The sequence below is a fragment of the Ranitomeya variabilis genome, chromosome 3, assembly GCF_051348905.1.
Source record: "Ranitomeya variabilis isolate aRanVar5 chromosome 3, aRanVar5.hap1, whole genome shotgun sequence".
NCBI lineage: Eukaryota > Metazoa > Chordata > Amphibia > Anura > Dendrobatidae > Ranitomeya > Ranitomeya variabilis.
The window spans coordinates 419021571-419041974 of NC_135234.1; the positions used below are offsets into that span (position 1 = coordinate 419021571).

Genomic DNA, 20404 nt, shown 5'->3' on the forward strand with positions numbered 1-20404 from the left:
TCAGGAGAAATTGCACAACAACTTTTGTGGTCTAATTTCTCCTGTTACCCTTGTGAAAATAAGAATTTGTGGGCGAAAAAATCATTTTTGTGAAAACAAATGCGATTTTTTATTTTCACGGCTCTACGTTATAAACTTCTGTGAAGCACTTGGGGGTTCAAAGTGCTCACCACACATCTAGATAAGTTCCTTGGGGGGTCTAGTTTCCAAAATGGTATCACTTGTGGGGGGTTTCCACTGTTTAGGCACATTAGGGGCTCTCCAAACGCGACATGGCGTCCGATCTCAATTCCAGCCAATTCTGCATTGAAACAGTCAAACGGTGCTCCTTCACTTCCAAGCTCTGCGGTGCGCCCAAACAGTGGTTTACCTCCACATATGGGGTATCGGCGTACTCAGGAAAAATTGCACAACAAAATTTGTGGTTAAATTTCTGTTTTTACACTTGTGAAAATTAAAAAAAATGGTTCTGAAGTAAAATGTTTGCAAAAAAAAGTAAAATGTTAATTTTTTTCTTCCACATTGTTTTAGTTCCTGTGAAGTACGTAAAGGGTTAATAAACTTCTTGAATGTGGTTTTGAGCAGCTTGAGGGGTGCAGTTTTTAGAATGGTGTCACACTTGGTTATTTTCTATCATATAGACCCCTCAAAATCACTTCAAAGGTGATGTGGTCCCTAAAAAAAACATGGTGTTGTAAAAATGAGAAATTGCTGGTCAACTTTTAACCCTTATAACTCCCTAACAAAAAAAAAAATTGTTTCCAAAATTGTGCTGATGTAAAGTAGACATGTGAGAAATGTTATTTATTAACTATTTTTTGTGACATATCTCTCTGATTTAAGGGCATAAAAATACAAAGTTTGAAAATTGCAAAATTTTAAAAATTTTCGCCATATTTCCATTTTTTTCATAAATAATCGCAAGTAATATCCAAGAAATGTTACCACTAACTTGAAGTACAACATGTCACGAAAAAACAATCTCAGAATCAGCGGGATCCGATAAAGCGTTCCAGAGTTATAACCTCATAAAGTGACACTGGTCAGAATTGTAAAAATTGGCTCGGTCATTAAGTACCAAATTGGCTCTGTCACTAAGGGGTTAAACCTCTGTGTTTTACGTCACTAGTTTGGTGTCATTTGTTTTAATCAAGAATGACGTTTATATGGTGATCGCATAGCACTTGCATACTTCTTTTTTATCACCCTGCCAATATATTCTCATAGCATAGCAGAAACTGCAGTAATAGTCGCACAATTTAGTGTTGATATTGCCACTGCAGAAATTCCTCAACAAATACATCTCGTGTGAACATGGCCTAATTAGATATTTTCTTTATTCCCCACTGCTAAGCAGATTATACTTTGCTGTAACTTATTGCAACATTTGTAGAATGAACAGTGAAACATTTAGTTTGTATCATATATTTAGGTCTCTTATAAATGTTGATGAATTGTCAAGTATTTCAATCGATCAGAAAAATACTCCATTGCAATGTACTACTCCCGGAAACAGTGAAACTTCAGCGAGACACAGCACTCCAATCAGCCCAGGTATGGACAGGTTTATATTCACTTGTTTCATGTAGTATTTGGGTTCTGCTGCTCAGATAATATTACACTTCTAGTTATTTTTGTAGCTAGAAATCTGTTTAGAAATTTCACAAGATCAAATACCTTGTAGCATCAGGAATTAATGAAGAATAAATAACATCTTGAATAGTTTTTGGTCCAAGCAAGTCATAAATTAATCGGAGATGAGACTCGCCCATTTCAGTAAATGATTTTTACGAATACGTTTGTATTATAAACCTAGACAACTGTATTTGATCATGTATATTTTTTAATGTAGAAGTATGAAAATAGATCGCACACCGACGATAAAAATGGATAAAATTAGATAAAAATCGCCCCAGTTTTCTGGATGAAACTTATATGCTCGGCTGCACCTGGCCTAAAACTAAACCTAAATTATTTTCTCTTTCAAAGTTGCTTAGTTTGCAGTAACCCTAAATTATTATTATTTAATGTTCGGTAGTATATAAATATTTAATATAGACATTTTTGCATTTTTGTTCTTTACAGGAAGGATGTGACATTTTGACATGGAAGTGATTGTCAATTTTCAGTCAAAATTGGAGCCAGGGCTCTTAATTCTTTAAAACAACAAAATAAGCATTAAAGGGTATTCCCATCTCCAAGATCCTATCCCTATGTGTAGTAGGTGTAATAATATTATTAGAAAATTCCTTTTAGAAATGTAGTATAGTTCATTTGATTTGCTTAACAAACGTGCAGGCATTGCAGTAGCTTAGGTATCCATGGTTACGACCACTCATATAGTGACAGTAAGCTGTTAATGGTTATAACCATGGATACCTAAGCTACTGCAATGCCTGCACATGGAGTAATCTACATAGTGAATCAGAATAACTATACTACATTTTTAATTTGAGGTATTAAACAGATTATTATTATAATTATTACAACCTCTACATATTTGCATAGGATCTTGGAGATGGTAATACACCTTTAAGCGTCACTTGCTTGTTGAACCACCTGTCTCTAATTCTCAGCCGATGAACAAACACCGGAGCAGTGATGAAGAGGCATCGGTGGATCGGAGGAGGGTAAGTAAAAGCACAGTTTGTTACTTTATAGGCTTGGATGTAGAGGAGAGCAGATCGATTTGCAGGACTCTTGTCCAGGTCAGTGGTACCTGGCAGCTAGATGGGAGGCCCACAAACCTCTTATTTTCTGGTGTCCCCAGCACTGGTTTTGTTTAGCCGGAGCTGGCGTGACATCATCTCTATGTCATGTTGTACAGATGACATTGCACCAACACCAACAAATTAAATAATGCTCTGGGGAAAGTGCTGGACTGGTGGCATGCATCACTGAGGTTATTAGCTTCAGTGATATGAACCTAGAAAAATGCTCCAGCACACTAAGTGCTGAGAGGGTTTAATCGGCCATGTTAAGAGCTACGTTTAGTGAACAAGTGTAGAGTGAGTGGGAGGCTGTTCACCATATCTCCACCCCAGGGTGAGGTTTAGGAGGTAAATAGTCTGCCTTCTGAATCATTCAGTGTTCTGTGTGTCTGGAGGCAAGAGCTCCAGAGCTGTGTTTATACTAAAGGACAACTCTGTTGTTGTTCCTGAGCTGGAAGATACCCGCAACCACATGGATTGTGCTGTATGTTTTCTTTTGTTTTCCCACTATGCCACAAAGGCCGTGATTATTTTGATGAACTTTGATGGTTTATGCTGTACTTTTTAATAAACTGTGTCTCTACCTTTGTGAGCAACCGAGTGAGCGAGTCAACCACAGGCCGCTAGAAGGTAAGAGATTTGCAAGCCTATCATCTATGTGCCAGGTAGCACTGACCTGGTCCCCGAACTTCGGATCGGAGTCTCGAGAATCGATCCGCTCATCTTCACTTGGACTAAATAAGGACAAAAAAAAATGTAAACAAGCCAACTTTTTAATGATCCTTTAAAATATGAGACACAGTTAGGTAAAGCAGCTGTCGTAACACACAGTATATGCATCATCTACAACTTGCTGACTGTTTCCAGGTCGCAACAGGAGATCTTATGAGATAAAATATGTGGACTAGAATGATTATGCAAAATGTGTTTGTGACTAATTATATGGCCCTTTTGTTTGTGCTAAATAGTTAAATTTGTTGACATTACAGGAAAACTGATGCCTGGTGCTACGTCTAAAAGAAGATTTTTTCTAGAAAAGCAGTTAAAAAGCCCTAATACTGCTAATGAGAGAAGTATTGCATCTCCGTCATCAAACAGAAATGTTTCAAGTAAAACATCAGAATGCTTTGTGTCTGCTATGGTAATGTGAAGTTTCCAAACTTTTCTTCACTTAAAAAGTGTTGTTTGAGGAATATGTTGCACAGTAGACTTGTTATTCATACCCCTAGGCTGTGCATCAGCATTTGGAAGGGTGAATTCTCACACAGCAGATCTGTTGAAGAATCCACTACAATGTTAATTTACCTAAGGCCCTGTGCTCACTGTGTTTCTGCAGTGCTTTCAGGGTTTTCTCCTGAATCCTCCTAAAAATGGGATTTAAATGAACCCTGACGGGGCCCGGCCATAGGTTGCAATAATATGAACAGAGGTGAAATAAACTGGTTTTTTTTTTCTTGAAAATTCCTGTTCAGATGGGCAGAGAAATGTAGTGTACCATGTTTTTGTGCCCATCTGAACTAATGGACACTTTCAGTAAAAGAACACAGGCTGAGTTAAAATGAACTCATTTAGCAGCCTATGGCCTCGTAGGGGGTACGTATGACTCCTGTTTTTAGGAGGACTCGGGCAGAATCCCTGAATGCATTGCAGAAACACAGTGTGAACAGGGCCTTAATGTGGCTTGCAGAAATTAATGTTCTTGATGTTAAAATTACTCCATTCTGAAGTGTGAAACTGGTCTTCAGTAGAAGAAATTTCTGCGGCAGATCTGCCTTGTGTTAACATCCTCTTGATGTTACCCAGTGTGTCATGATTCCTAGTTTTGAGAGAATTTTGACCTTCCTATCATTAAAGGGTTTGTCAGATTACAAAACTATTAGCCAGTACCTATTACAGTATTGTGATCCCACAATGGAGGTATCCCTCACATGGAACCTATATTAAAGGAGTTACCCTGTTCTATCATTTTTTTTTGTCATGGGGCTATGACTAGAGACGGACACCTGGATGTTCACGTCGGGGGTTCGGCTGAACAGTTACAAAAAGTTCGTGTTCGGGTACCAGAGCAGTACCCGGTCCCAAACCTGGACCTCACTCACTTGAATAGGGGGCCTGAACATCTAGTGTTTTCTGCCGCTGTCATGTGCATGACACCGCGGAAAACACCGCTTCTGATTGACAGTGAAACCATCCCCGCCGATCAGTGGGCCACGGTTCCCATGCTGTCAAAAGACAACGGGAGCGCTCAGCTGTGATCGGAGGTATAAAGTTTACCTCCGGTCACTGGTGTCAGTTGATGGAACAACTGCTCCCATCATCCGACACCTGCTAATAACAGCCAGAGCAGGACCGGCGGATAGGAGTATTTATCAGCCGCTCCTGCGCTGTAAATACATAATTAAAAAAAACAGCGTGTTCCCCTGTATTTTTGTTAACCAGCGAGGCAAAACTCACAGCTGGGGGCTGCAACCCTCAGATTTCAGCTTCAGCAAGGCTAGTTATCAAGAATATAGGCATCCCCTCGCCATATTTTTTAACCCCTTCATGACCTTGGGATTTTCCGTTTTTCCGTGTTTGTTTTTCGCTCCCCTCCTTCCCAGAGCCATAACTTTTTTAGTTTTCCGTCAATATGGCCATGTGAGGGCTTATTTTTTGCGAAACAAGTTGTACTTTTGAACGACATCATTGGTTTTAGCATGTCATGTACTAGAAAACGGGAAAAAAATTCCAAGTGCGATGAAATTGCAAAAAAAGTGCAGTCCCACACTTGTTTTTTGTTTGGCTTTTTTGCTAGGTTCACTAAATGCTAAAACTGACCTGCCATTATGATTCTCCAGGTCAGTACGAGTTCATAGACACCTAACATGACTAGGTTCTTTTTTACCTAAGTGATGAAAAAAAATTCCAAACTTTGCTAAAAAAAAAAAAAAAAAAAAAAAAAAATTGCGCCATTTTCCAACACTCGTAGCGTCTCCATTTTTCATGATCTGGGGTCTGTTGAGGGCTTATTTTTTGCGTGCCGAGCTGGCGTTTTTAATGATACCATTTCGGTGCAGATACGTTCTTTGATCACCCGTTATTGCATTTAATGCAATGTCACGGCGACCAAAAAAACGTAATTCTGGCGTTTCAAATTATTTTTAACGATAAGGTTAATGCTTTTTTTTTATTGATAGATCGGGCGATTCTGAACTCGGCGATACCAAATATGTGTAGGTTTGATTTTTTTTTTTTATTGATTTATTTTGAATGGGGAGAAAGGGGGGTGATTTAAACTTTCATATTTTTTTTATTTTTTTCACATTTTTTTTTACTTTTTTTTTAAAACTTTTGCCATGCTTCAATAGCCTCCATGGGAAGCTAGAAGCTGGCACAACGCGATCGGCTCTGCTACATAGCAGCGATCATCAGATCGCTGCTATGCAGCAGAAATGCAGGTGTGCTAAGAGCGCCGACCACAGGGTGGCGCTCACAGCTACCAGGGATCAGTAACCATAGAGGTCTCAAGGACATCTATGGTTACTATACAGAAGCATCGCTGACCCCCGATCGTGTGATGGGGGTCAGCGATGCGCTCATTTCCGGCCGCCCGGCCAGCGGCATTTAACTAGTTAATAGCAGTGGGTGGATCGCGATTTCACCCGCCACTATTGCGGGCACATGTCAGCTGTTCAAAACAGCTGACATGTCCCCGCTTTGATGCGGGCTCACCGCCGGAGCCCGCATCAAAGCGGGGGTTCTGACCTCGGACGTACTATCCCGTCCAAGGTCAGAAAGGGGTTAATTATTTAAATCAGTCATTTAAAAAAACGACGTGGGGTCCCCCCATTTTTGACAACCAGCCTTGCTAAAGCAGACAGCTGGTAAGGGGCCACGGATATTGCCCCCCCAGCCTAAAAATAGCAGCTGCCCAGAAAAGGCACATCTATTAGATGCACCAATTCTGGCACTTTGCTCGGCTCTTCCCACTTGCCCTGTAGCGGTGGCAAGTGGGGTGATAGTTGAGGGGGTTGATGTCAGCTTTGTATTGTATGGTGACATCAAGCCCCAAGGTTAGTAATGGAGAGGCGTCAATAAGACTCCCCGATAACTAACCCTATAGTCCCACTGTATGAAAACACAGACACCAATTAGCAACTACCTGACTGTTAGTTCTTAGGCCCATAGTATAAAAATAAAATACACCCACATAACTGCTTTAATTAGCTGAAGTGGAGAAAAGCTGCCAAGCTGCTCCCAGTACAGTAATTTTAATGAGAACTATGTAATGCATCACTTTCCCTGTGATGGCTCTGCAGGAAAATTAAATCAATACTGCTGGGTTCAGCTTATTGTTGGGGGATCCTTCTAAGAAAAAGGATTGTCATGTGGCAACCTATTTAACTTCACCAGCCAAACCATATTTCAAGTGGCTGTCATTTCTCTCTGCCATGTGAGTGTTCCTCATTTATTGCACTATTAGTGGACAGTCCTCATGGCGCCACACTATCACTGAAACATAATATTAAGCCAAGGTTTAGACAAAATTATCATGCCCATAGCCTTTAGAGTTGGTTGATATTGGCTAGATAATTGCTAGACCCAGCTACAAGAGCAAAAAGAGAGAGGATACAAGGATATAAGCTGCGTATGTTTCCAAAGCTCATATCGTATCTGCCAGTTACTTATTCTTTGTGTTATGTTTGTGTAGTGTCACTCATCTGACTTCATCAGCTCATGTCAGGAAGAAACATCCCTTACGAAAGATGAGAACGTAAATATCACATCTGTCAAGAACCAGGAGTCAGGTGTAGTAGAGATGTTCCTATGATTATCATGTCAGAATTCCTTTCAGTACTTTGCATCAGTATCTCCTCACAGATAAGATTATATGGTTAGAGTAAAAAACCTTTCAGAAGAAAGTCTAAAATAAAAAGTTACCGTATATCAAAGAACTGTGTTGGAGGTAATTGACAGAACCTAGTGAGAAAAAACTATGCATATGAGTAGGACCTAGCACTCAAAACACCCCAAGCATGTGAACTTATATGAACCAATTCATGAAGGTATTTATATCTTTGTACCGTGTTATAGAAATATACTGCATTCCGTCAAGGAGAATATGGTGCTGCAGTAGGGGTCCAGTCCATAAATATAATGAGAAAAACGTGGCACTCAGTTTTGCATTGCGTGAACAAAAAACTTTCGGTCCTAACCCATAATTTGGCATAATCTAAAGGTGTTGTTCCATTAAAACTGTTACGTGAAACTAAATAGGATATGTCAGATGAAGTCTATTATCAATATACATTCTTTAAAAATAGTGTGGATTTTTGTACTGTAAATGTATTGCATATATATTGCCTCCTGCATCATGTTGTGTAGTTATCTAACATCGAAGAGGTCAATACTGTGCAGTAACGACAGAATAAATGGAGGTATGAGGTGGATATAGGGAGCGAGGATGAGCGTGAGGTGACGAGAGATACAGATAGATATTATATATATATATATATATATATATATATATATATATATATATATATATGTGAGGTTATTATTGGATACAGAAGATAATTAATAATATATAATAATAATTTTTATTTATGTAGCGCCAACATATTCCGCAGCACTTTACAATTACGCACAGACATGTGTAGACAATAAAAACAATACAATGTAATACACATAAAATTACAAAAAGAATTTTATGAAAAAAAAGAAAACTTTTTTCACCTTTTTTTTAGTAGACAGGAGTGCTGCCTCTTTCAATCTAATCTTGTATATTTAAATATATATGTAAACGGCTGAATGGGTGGAAATGACACTGTAGGATAGGTAATAATAATAATCTTTATTTATATAGCGCTAACATATTCCGCAGCGCTTTATAGTTTTGAATACATTATCATCACTGTCACAATCTAAACTCCCTGTCAGTATATCTTTGCAATGTGGGAGGAAACCCACACAAACACGGGGAGAGCATACAAACTCCTTGCAGATGTTGTCCTTGTTGGGATTTGAACCCAGGACTCCAGTGCTGCAAGGCTGCAATGCTAACCACTGAGCCAGCGTGCTGCCCACAGTGATAGGTAATTCATATCAGATCAATAGAAGTTCAATATCTGACATCCCCACCTATCAGCTGTTCTTGGTGCTGGCAGCAGCCAGATGTTAGCAGTTGCAGAGCTAAATACCACATCTGCGTAGCGGGCGCTCCCGAGTACTGCAAATCCACCCTTATGGACATACAGTATCTGTCAGCGGCTATAGCACGGTTGTCAGATCTGTGCTGCTCAGCTCTGCAACTGCTAACATTTGGCTGCTGCCAGCACCAACAATGGCTGATCAATAGGGGTGCCTGGTGTCGGACCTCCACTGATCTGACATTGATGAGATCCATAGGCTAGGCCATCAATATAAAAATAGTGGAGCAACCCTTTAAAATAATAAGATGCATTTTACCCAAGATTTTTACTCATTTTTTCAGTTTCTGAAATAATCTCTTCAATAAAAAAGCCCAACCCCTACAAAGTACATCTAATAGCGTACGTCTCATACATGGGCTGTAAGCCTTCTCCATAAAATTATCCCTTCAGAGACTGAACATAATGGAAAAATATAATGACTGTAATTATGTTTTAGGTGTAATTTTCCTGTCACCACATTCTTTTGTGTATTGCTTATATAATTGTTATTAATAAAATGGCTTTACCTAGTGCAAACCTTCATCTTATGCTGCTGATATAAGAGGAGATGAATTTAACACCTACACATTATCTGTAATTCTGTCTATATCAAGCACCATCACTTGAATTAGGTGCCTACGATGCACATAAAGATTCATACATTTCCACCAATGTCGTCACACATTGCATTGGCAATATTGGTTATCTTTCTAGTGGATATGCATTAGAATTCTGATTGGCAGAACTCATTTGCCATGTCTATATTTCCAAATACTATAATAAAGAGTGTGGTCCATCTATAGCCCAACCAGTCGGACTTTTAAAGATGACCTTTCACCAGTTTTGGCCTGTTAAAATGACATTGTGAAATAATGGCTGCAGAGCTGTATAAAACAAAGTGTCAGGAGTAAGAGAGCAGACATGAGTCTGATTACAAACACCTTTCAGCTTTCATCTCATGGCAATCAGTGTGAGGGGAGGGGCAGTACAGCAGAGCTGAGTTTTGTCTCATTATAAACAACTAGATGGTGGCCCGATTCTAACGCATCAGGTATTCTAGAATATGTATGTAGTTTATTTATGAAGATTTCAAAATAATGCAATGAATACACAGGATTCGGCCGGCCGGGCGCGACCAATTAGCGAAGTGTGGTTCAAATCCAATGCCAATTCGCGGCCGGACTGCGTCTGTCGCTGATTGTTCCCGGTCGGGCATGACCAATCAGTGAAGCCAGGGCCAGCTCCAGGTTTTTGAGGGCCCTGGGGAAAGAGTCTCACAGCCCACATAGCATATAACACAGCCCACGTAGTATATAGCGCATCCACGTAGTATATAGCACAGGCACGTAGTATATAGCACAACTACGTAGTATATAACACAGCCACGTAGTATATTGCACAACCACATGGTATATAGCACAGCCACGTACTATATAGCACAGGCCACGCAGTATATAACACAGCCCACGCAGTATATAACAAAGCCCACGCAGTATATAACAAAGCCCACGTAGTATATAGCACAGCCCACGCAGTACATAACACAACCCACACAGTATATAACACAGCCTATGTAGTATATTTAACAGCCACGTAGTATATAACACAGCCCACGCAGTATACAACACAGCCCACTCAGTATATAACACAGCCCACATAGTATATAGCACAGGCCATGCAGTATATAACACAGCCCACGTAGTATATAGCACAGCCCACGTAGTATACTGCACAGCCACGTAGTATATAGCACAGCAACGTAATATATAACACAGCCCACGCAGTATATAACACAGCCCACGTAGTATATAACACAACCCACGTAGTATATTACACAGTGACACAGTATATAACACAGCCCATGCAGTATATAACACAGGCCATGCAGTATATAACACAGCCCACGTAGTATATAACACAGCCCACGTAGTATATAGCAATGTGGGCACCATATCCCTGTTAAAAAAAAAAGAATTAAAATAAAAAATAGTTATATACTCACCTTCCGGCAGCCCCCGGATCCAGCCCAGGCCTTTAGCAATGCTCCTTGCGACACTCCGTTCCCAGTAATGCCTAGCGGCAATAACCCGAGATGATGTAGCAGTCTCGTGAGACCGCTACGTCATCATCTCGCGAGACCGCTACGTCATCTCCGATCATTGCCGCAATGCATTCTTGGGACCAGAGCGCCGCGAGGAGCGGGAAAGGCTGGCGCGGATGCCAGAAGGTGAGAATATAATGTTTGGGGTTTTTTTGTTTTATTATTTTTAACATTATATGTTTTTACTATTGATGCTGCATAGGCAGCATCAATAGTAAAAAGTGAAGCGGTGTTTAAATCCCGCCCCAATATCGCTGATTGGTCGCGGCTGGCGCGACCAATCAGCGACGCGGGATTTCTGTTACAGACAGACAAACAGACGGAAGTGGACCTTAGACAAGTATATATATAGATTCAAACAGCTTTCCTCTCACAATGATGTCAGCTTTGCTGAACTGCAGTTACACTCACACTAACTGCCTTGACCTGAAAGCTCATCTGTACTTTACTCCTGTCACTTTGTAATGAAACACAGCTCTGCAGTGAGATCAGTGAGGAAAACAGACTACAGCTCTGGCAAAAATTAAGAGACCACCACATCAAAACCCTGTCATGGGCAGCCCGATCTCTAGACCTGAACCCCATTGAAACCTCTGGAATGTAATCAAAAGGATGATGGATGGGGGGCGTGGCTATGCAACTCTAAAGAGAAGACGCACCTCGTGGAGCTCTGGCCATCCTGAGTTATATCCTGCCATTAAAAACCCCCTAAATTACCGATTACAGGCGGGAACGGCACCCTCGGGACTTCAGGAGCCCAGCGGTCTCATCGGTCGGCGGTCGGCAGGTCCTGGAGTGACGGGCGCGGAGGCGATCTGGAGGGCTGCAGAATTCCTGGGCTGTGGCGGCCATCTTTGTGCGCGCACTCTGTTGAGCAGGACGCAGCACCAGCCGGGTGTTTTTACCCCTGAGGTACAGCGGATGCCTGCGCTGCGGTGAAGGGACGCTGAGGAGGACCGGATTGCAGGTGCGGGGTCTGGAGCGGTCGGCGGTACCCGGGGCAGCAGCGGACATTATTACAGCGCACACTCCAACAGCAAGGAGAGCGGCGCTTTGCAATACACCTGCGGTGCAGCTTAAGGAGTGTACTGGTAACCCGAAATAATAAAGGGGTGGTGCGGTGTGTGCCCTGGAAGATTGGGCCCTGCATCCCCCTTATCAGATAAGTCCCCTGCTGGCGCCATAACTTTAGAGGGATTAACCCCCTCCCTGCTGCTCTGCCTGTGGGGGCTGTGAGGCTGCTTCGGGGCGCGGTGCCTGGGTGAATCCTCAGCTGCTGCTTCATAAATCCCTGACAATCTCTCTCTGCCTGGCCAGTAGCCTATCTGGGATCTGCTTTGATATTTCACTCTGCCTGGACTGTTGCTGTGGAATAGACTAGCCATAACTATAACAGTGATCCTTTGTGGGGTCCTTCTGCTGATTACTATGTCTCATTCCAGAGGTGCCGGGGCTGCTGACAAATTAAAGAAATATGCCAGGGAGGATGCCCCTGATAGTGTACGCTCTCTCAGAAACAATCCTATGCAGAACCAACGGGGGAAAAATCGTCTCTCTGACAGTAATGAAGAGGGAGAGCAAGACGAACTCACTCTTAAACAAGCGTCTGAGCAATTAATGCAGGCCATATCCCTCACTAGATCTTCTCTTACTGAAAAGATAGAGGACGTACACACGGAAGTGGGTCGTCTGCGCCATGATATGCAAGCTATGAGAGGGCGTATCTCAGAGGTTGAAATAAGAGTGTCTCATATAGAAGACACCATTACCCCTATGGAAGCTAAGTTGTCAAAGGCTACCGGCTCCGTGAATGCCTGGAAACAAAAGGCAGATGACCTGGAAAACAAACTGCGCCGCAATAACATTCGAATTATCGGCCTACCGGAGCGATCAGAGGGTCAGCAACCTGAGTAATTTCTGGAGGATTGGCTTAAAACCTCTCTGGGAGATGGATTCTCCTCAACATTTTCCGTGGAAAGGGCCCATAGAGTCACAACAAGACCTCTTCCCCCTGGAACCCCGCCCCGGCCCTTTTTGGCGCGTCTCCTTAATTGCAGAGATAGAGATGCGATCCTTCGCTTGGCGCGACAGAAGGGCCCTATTAAGTTCAATAACGCTACAATTTCAATTTTTCCTGATTTTTCCATGGAGCTCCAGAAGCAGCGGGTTCGGTTCATGGAAGTTAAGAAGCAGCTCAGAGAAAAGAACATTGTCTATTCTATGCTCTATCCAGCACGGATCCGCGTTGTCCATGAGGGCTCTTCCTTGTTTTTTACAGATCCGGCAGAGGCAATCGAATGGTTGCGGTTATATAAAGTGTCTAGTATGCCGGACTCCTAAGCTGTTCTACTTGTTTAATGGCAATACAAATTAGAGCTCTCCATATGGGTGCTGAGCTTAACAACAATACCGGACGCTGGTTTCAGTGAGGGTATCCCTTTTTCTATTCGACTGTAGGAGTATAGGATTATACTCCTCTACTGTTCATGTTTTATTTTGTATGGGTTTCTATACTAGTTTTGTTTGTTTGATAAGTCTGTTAGTCGCCATTGGTAATTTTGTGCTCTGCGAGATGTCCCTGACTCCTATTCAGATTACGTGTGCATCTTTCCTTTTTCTGAAGTGTGGATATGGGGTCTGAGATTATATGTATGACGTGGAACATACGAGGTATTAAGACCCCTAGAAAGAAAATCAAGGTCTTTTCGCAGATTAAACGCTATGATCCCCATGTAGTAGCTCTTGTAGAGACGCATCTGACCAGAGACACAGTTAAATCTACACAAAAGCCCTGGGTGCAATGGTCCCTTCACGCATTTCATACCAGTTATTCAAGAGGGGTCTCTCTGCTGATACATAGAAATGTTAGATGGGAAGCTAGGGAGGCACGACGGGACCCCGAGGGTCGCTTTGCTTTTGTACACGCTTTTAGTGACACACGGGAATATGTGATATTATGTGTCTATAACCCTCCCCCGGCTAATATATCGATTCTTCGCATGGCAATGGGCTACTCCCTAAATTACCCTGATGCTAATGTCATTTGTATGGGAGATTTTAATTTAGTTATGGATACTTCCATGGATAGACTGAGGTTAGATGGTGTGATATCTGGGGAACCCTCTTCCCAGTCCCCCTCACAGCTGGCACTGTTTATGGATGGTAGTGGATGGTTAGACCTGTGGAGAATACGTCATCCTGAGATAAAGGAATACACTTGCCACTCATCAACTAGACAGTCTCTGTCTCGTATAGACTACATATTTGGATCTAGCGGTCTGGCATTGTGGGTGGATAGTGTTGAACATGGCAATAGGGGGGTATCGGATCATAGTCCAGTTATTCTTAAACTTAAGTACGGTCAATTAAATAATAATATACCCTGGAAACTGAACCCTTTTTGGTTGAAATTAATAGATTCTAGTGATAGAACGGTTGATCAGCTGAAATGCTTTATTCACACTCATCCAGACCCTCAAAATCTTGGTTTATTTTGGGATACTCTAAAAGCATACCTAAGGGGATGCCTATCCTCCACGATCTTTTATATCAAGCGTACAACGGCGGGGGAAGATGAGGAGATGGAGCGACGGCTGAGGAATTCGGAGGCCGCCTATGTGGCTAACCAGACTAGTGGTAACAGGGTGGAATGGCTTGCTTCCCAGAGGTTATATACTCAACACATAGATACTAAATCAAAACGCAAATTATTCTTTACCCGTCAATCCTATTTTGAATTGGGGAACCAGGCCAGTACACTTTTAGCTTTTTTGGTACGACAACATAACACCTCTAATACAATATTGCAAATCCGGGCACCTGATGGTACATTGGTATCTTCCACTGAAGGGATTCTCCGATGTTTTCATGATTACTATAAATCATTATATAGATCTGGTAGTGGTCTTGGTGTCCTTGAGTGTTTAGATTATTTATCGGACATAGCGTTCCCCTCACTGAGCCCAGTCCAGCAAGCCTTCATGGAGGCTGAGTTTACCCTGGAGGAAGTGGAGCAAGCTATTATGGATATGGCCACTGGGAAGGCCCCTGGACCCGACGGATTTCCCGTTGAGTTATATAAAAAATATCATGGTCACTTGGCGCCACTTTTGCTGAAGGTACTTCGGAGTATATGGGAGGGAGAACTCATGCCCGAAACATTTTATGATGCAAATATTATAGTACTTAAGAAGGAGGGAAAAGACCCCCTAGAGTGTGGATCGTATCGCCCCATATCACTGGTAAATGTAGATTACAAAATCTTCACCAAAATTTTAGCTACTAGGCTAAATACGATTATACTAGATCTTGTACATCCAGACCAAACTGGCTTTATGCCTGGAAAAAGTACCTCCATCAATATCAGGCGGGTCCAATCGGTGATTCAATACAGTTCTCTAGAGTTAGATAATAATTGGGCATTAGCATCGCTAGACACAGCTAAGGCATTCGACTCTCTTGAATGGCCTTTCCTTTCTGCATGTCTACGGAAATACGGTTTTGGGGATAAATTTATTAGAGGGATAGACACATTATATAAGAATCCCAGGGCGTGTATAATTGTGAATAACTCTATCTCTGATTCTTTTGCCTTGTTTAGAGGAACTCGTCAAGGATGTCCTCTGTCCCCGGCCCTTTTTGCCCTTGCAATAGAGGCCTTGGCAATACGCATAAGATCCTCTATAGACCTTAAAGGAATAAGCATAGCGGACCGTGTGGATAATATAGGACTTTATGCCGATGATATGATAATATTTATGGATAAAATGGAGGAAACATTACCACAAGTAATAGCGACCATAGACAAATTTAGTAAATTCTCTGGTCTTTATATAAATTGGGATAAATCTGCCCTGATGCCCCTATCTCATAATCTGATGCCTGGTCTTGAGGCTCTCTCACCTCTGCCTATCGTTTCTAATTTTAAATATTTAGGTATCCACATGTCTCAATGTAGCCGGTTAGACCTTCAACTTAACATCTATCCATTACTGGATATGGTCAAATCTAAATTCATAACTTGGAGCAAACTCCCTCTCTCTGTTGCAGGCCGCATTAATTTAATCAAAATGATATTACTTCCCAAGCTTAATTATTGCTTTCAACATAGTGCTGTGCCAATACCCAAGTCTTTTTTTGCAAAATTAAACTCCTTAATCACATCCTTTATATGGGGGAAAACTAGGCCTAAACTTAAATTATCTACTCTGCAGAGACCGAAAAAAGGGGGTGGGGCGGCCCTGCCAAATTTTTATTTATATTACCTAGCTGGACAAGCCAAGGCGATTAATAAATGGATGCCCAATAATTCTTTGCCCAACTCTGAGAGTCATTTACTTCACTCTGCCCGGATTGATTGCCCACTGGGGTTCTTGGAGGTAGAGAAAGTCAGTGCTCCTCGTTTACTGCCTTTACTCCGACTAGCGAGATTAATATGGAGACAAATTAAAAGAGTTATTAAATTTGTAGATATAGTAGCTGAAATGCCATTATGGAATAACAGTTATTTTTCAGAGCTACTGAATCACCCGTCTACTGATTTCTGGACCTCATATGGTGTTCTCTCGGTAGGTGACGTACATGCTCAAGGGTTTTTTGTATCCTTTGAACAACTACAAAACACTTATAACATCCCGAGATCTCAATTTTTCTGGTATTTATAGCTAAGGTCAGCTTTTCAGTCGCACATGCGAAATATAGGTACAGGTCGAGCGATTTCATCTTTACCTCTAATAGGCATCCTCAAATCGCAGGTCCCTCAGGGACTCATTTCTTCTCTATATACATATGTATTATCTGTGGGAGATGGGTCCACTATCCGTTCTATCAAAGGGAAGTGGGAGGGACTTCTTCCCGATGTACTGGGAGAGGAATGGGAAGAGATTCTGGAATCTCCAACTAAAGTTTCTCCTTCAGTAAATAATAAGATGACCCAGTTATATATTATATACCAGACTTATTTGACTCCGACACGACTCTTCAGAATGGGTCGCTTCCTCTCGTCAGATTGCTTACGGTGTCATGCACGTGATGCAGACTTTATCCACATGATTTGGAGGTGCCCGATAGTTCTACGTTTCTGGAAAGAGGTGACGACATTATTAACATCTTTATTGTCGATTCCTGTCCCGCCTGAGCTGCTGACCTGTTTATTTGGCGTGTGGGATGCGGAAACTTGGGATCATTATACTGGGATCTTCCTTCGAGAGACACTCTTCATGGCACGGAAGGTGCTGGCGTTAAGATGGATGAATGGTTCCCCTCCGACTCTCAGGGCTTGGATAGATTTGGTGAATTCGATTATCCCGTATGAAAAAACACTATACCAAAATAGAGGATGTCCAGGTAAATTCGAAAAGATCTGGGGTAGATGGAATTCCTCTCACCACACTCTGTGATATACACAGGCTAGATATAGGTGTAAGGAGATAGATGGGCGGTTTTGGGGGCACAGTTTGCAGAGCAGGATCTACGTATGATTTTCCTTCCGGCGACTTTTTATAGAAGGTTAAGTAGTTAAGTTATATAATAGGTATTCTATAAGGTAACAGATGCACAGTGTAATACCTTTGTAAATTGTGGATAGGATATCTCTGCAATTATTTGTATACTATGGTGTAATTGACAATGACAAATGCAAATCTGTGTAATGTTTGTTTTATTCTGAATTAATAAACGAATTAAAAAAAAAAAAAGAGGATGATGGATAGTCACAAGCCATCAAGCAAAGAAGAACTTCTTACATTTTGAGCCAGAAGCAGTGTGAAAGACTGGTGGAAAGCATGCCAAGACGCATGAAAGCTGTGATTAAAAATCATGGTTATTCCACAAAATATTGATTTCTGAACTCTTCCTGAGTTAAAACATTAGTATTGTTGTTTCTAAATGATTATGAACTTGTTTTCTTTGCATTACTTGAGGTATGAAAGCACTGAGGTTTTTTTATTTTTTTTATTTTGACCATTTATCCTCTTCATAAAAAAACAAAAACAAAATTTATTGCTTGGAAATTTGGAGACATGTTGTGAGAAGTTTATAGAATAAAAGAACAATTTACATTTTACTCAAAAATATACCTATAAAGAGAAAAATCAGAGAAACTGAACATTTTGCAGTGGTCTCTTAATTTTTGCCAGAGCTGTATATGTCATTACTTGTCTCACACATGAGAAAGCTGTGGCTAATCTATTGCTTGGACATGTTCTTCTTTCCCCTGCATGTCGCTGCCTGCTTATGATTGGTCAACCTCATGCAGGGGAAGCAGTAAACACACCCAGTGACAACTCTGTTGTCCAGTTGTACTATGACATAAATTATAACCTAAACGTTACAAGCTAATATCTCTGCAATGGAGAAAAGAAATAAATAAAATAAAAATTACATTTTACAAGGCTGCGCAGCCACTATTTAATGAAGTGGACAGTTTAACATGCTCAAACTGGTGAATGTTCCTCTTTAAGCAATACTGAACAATTTTGATTCATTGAAGCAACTATTAGCCTAATCATCCTACTCCATACTTCAGCACATATTGGGAGCTGAAAATGACCAAGACGCTCCCGGCTGCATTTATAATGATAATCTATTATATTGATATATACCTTTATTGTAGGGTCTGATGAAAATGCACTGCCTGCACCTCAGGGTTCACTGAACAAAACTGGTAAGCAATTTGTCATGAAGTTGCATTTTGATAATTGATTAGGAATACTAAATGTGTTTTTTTCATGCTTGTGTTCACCAGGCCAAAGGTTCACATTTATTAATGCTTGGCACAGAGGTGTCACCTAAATCTGGTGCCCTATACACAGTGAGCTGAGGCATTACAGCTGTTTATTTAGCTGTATCTTGGGGATAATTTCTGTTATTTAAAGGTTGCTAAGTTTGTTGATAAACAGTGGACTAAATCAAAGTATGAGACCACCTGTCCAAATGAATAGAAGACAACTTTGAGATTATACAAAGTAATAGTTTTAGTTCATATGTAGATATTTGCAATGCAGAAAAAGGGATTTGTAGTTGTTATGTTTCTCCAATATTCTTAATGTTCTAATATTCTATGAAAATACTCATTCTACCGTAAACAGTGTCAGACTGGGGTGCCAAAGGCCCACCAATAACATTGACTTTGAGGTCCCACTTTTCACCTGCGTACAAATATTACACAATCCTGGTTCACAAATGTAACTACCGTACATTTCTACAGTATATAATTATAAATTGGATAGTTTGGTTAATGAATGATGAGATGCTGTTTTTTTTTTCTGTACAGAGTGAATTAAGTGAATTATGACAAGTACTGCCCATACAGGAAGGTTGGGGGCCTATGTCTGCACAGGGGCCCACCGCGGATTCCTCTGTTCCCCTATTGGCCAGTCCGAGCCTTACTGTAAATCACTTTAGTTCTTGGTTAGTAATAGCCTTGAACACACATTAACCTTTGTGTTATTGCGCCTAAGTTCTCAAATTATAGTACATGTAACTCAAGGCATTGCTCTATAACCGATCTTCCTACTCAAAGCTGGGAAACAACGTGGCCGTCATTGTTAGACACTCTGGAGGCTATGAGGAGCTGTGTTTGGTCACATAGTCACCTATTGTTTTGGCAGACGATTCCATTTTCTCTCTTCTGTCCATCCCATTATCATTCCTCGTCTGTCACTTCTCTGTGTTCTTACTACGATCAGTGCAAAAAGTTAATGCAAACATACAGCAAAGTAGGAAGCCTCTCTTGATAGACATGACATATCAGGCAAAAGAGCAAGAGCAGGTCCTGTTCTGACACTCTCATGATACATGGATGACCATGTATTGAATGACTGCCATTTTATATTATTTTATACTGCCTACAGTAAAATCTCTCATGACAAGGTAACAGCTTTAAAGTGAACCCGTCAGCTGATACATGCTGCCCAAACCGTGAGCAAGCATGTACAGTATCAGCCTCTGGCTGTATGATCACAGCTATATACGCTGCGGTGTTTCAGAGAAAAACAGACTTTTATTAGCCGCAGGGGACTGAACGGCACTATTGACTAGTCGTTAAAGCAGGTCTCTGGTGGCTGCTCCCTTCCTGCTGACAGAGACCGACAAGCCATTGTCTATACGTGCACCTAGGCAGAGGCTTGCCAATCAGTGCTAGCGGGTCGGGAAAAGCCCCCACGGACACATCTGTACAACTAGTCAATAGTGCTGCTCGGTCCCCGCGGCCAGGGCCGCCATCAGGGCATTAGTGCCCTGACTGGCGTATGTGGCCCGATGAGCAGAAAGGGCCTGCATCAGGCCCTGTCTCTTCTGCTCATCGGGCCCCAGTAGCAGGATTCTGTCGGTGCAAAAATTAAGTTAAACTCTATTGCCGTGCGGGCCCGCACTGTAAGGCTATGTGCACACGTTGCGGAAAGTCCTGCTGATTTTTCCGGACT

General features: G+C 41.5%; 1 protein-coding gene across 1 annotated transcript in view; it reads left to right on the top strand.

Moving 5' to 3' along the window:
• TEX14 (testis expressed 14, intercellular bridge forming factor) overlaps positions 1–20404 on the top strand; it is a 416166-nt gene that overhangs the window by 371207 nt on the left and 24555 nt on the right. Inside the window, exons 22-25 of the mRNA XM_077296342.1 lie at positions 1433–1554; positions 3701–3852; positions 7402–7498; positions 18595–18645. Coding sequence (XP_077152457.1) covers positions 1433–1554; positions 3701–3852; positions 7402–7498; positions 18595–18645 — 422 coding nt within the window. The remainder of the gene's footprint in view (positions 1–1432; positions 1555–3700; positions 3853–7401; positions 7499–18594; positions 18646–20404) is intronic.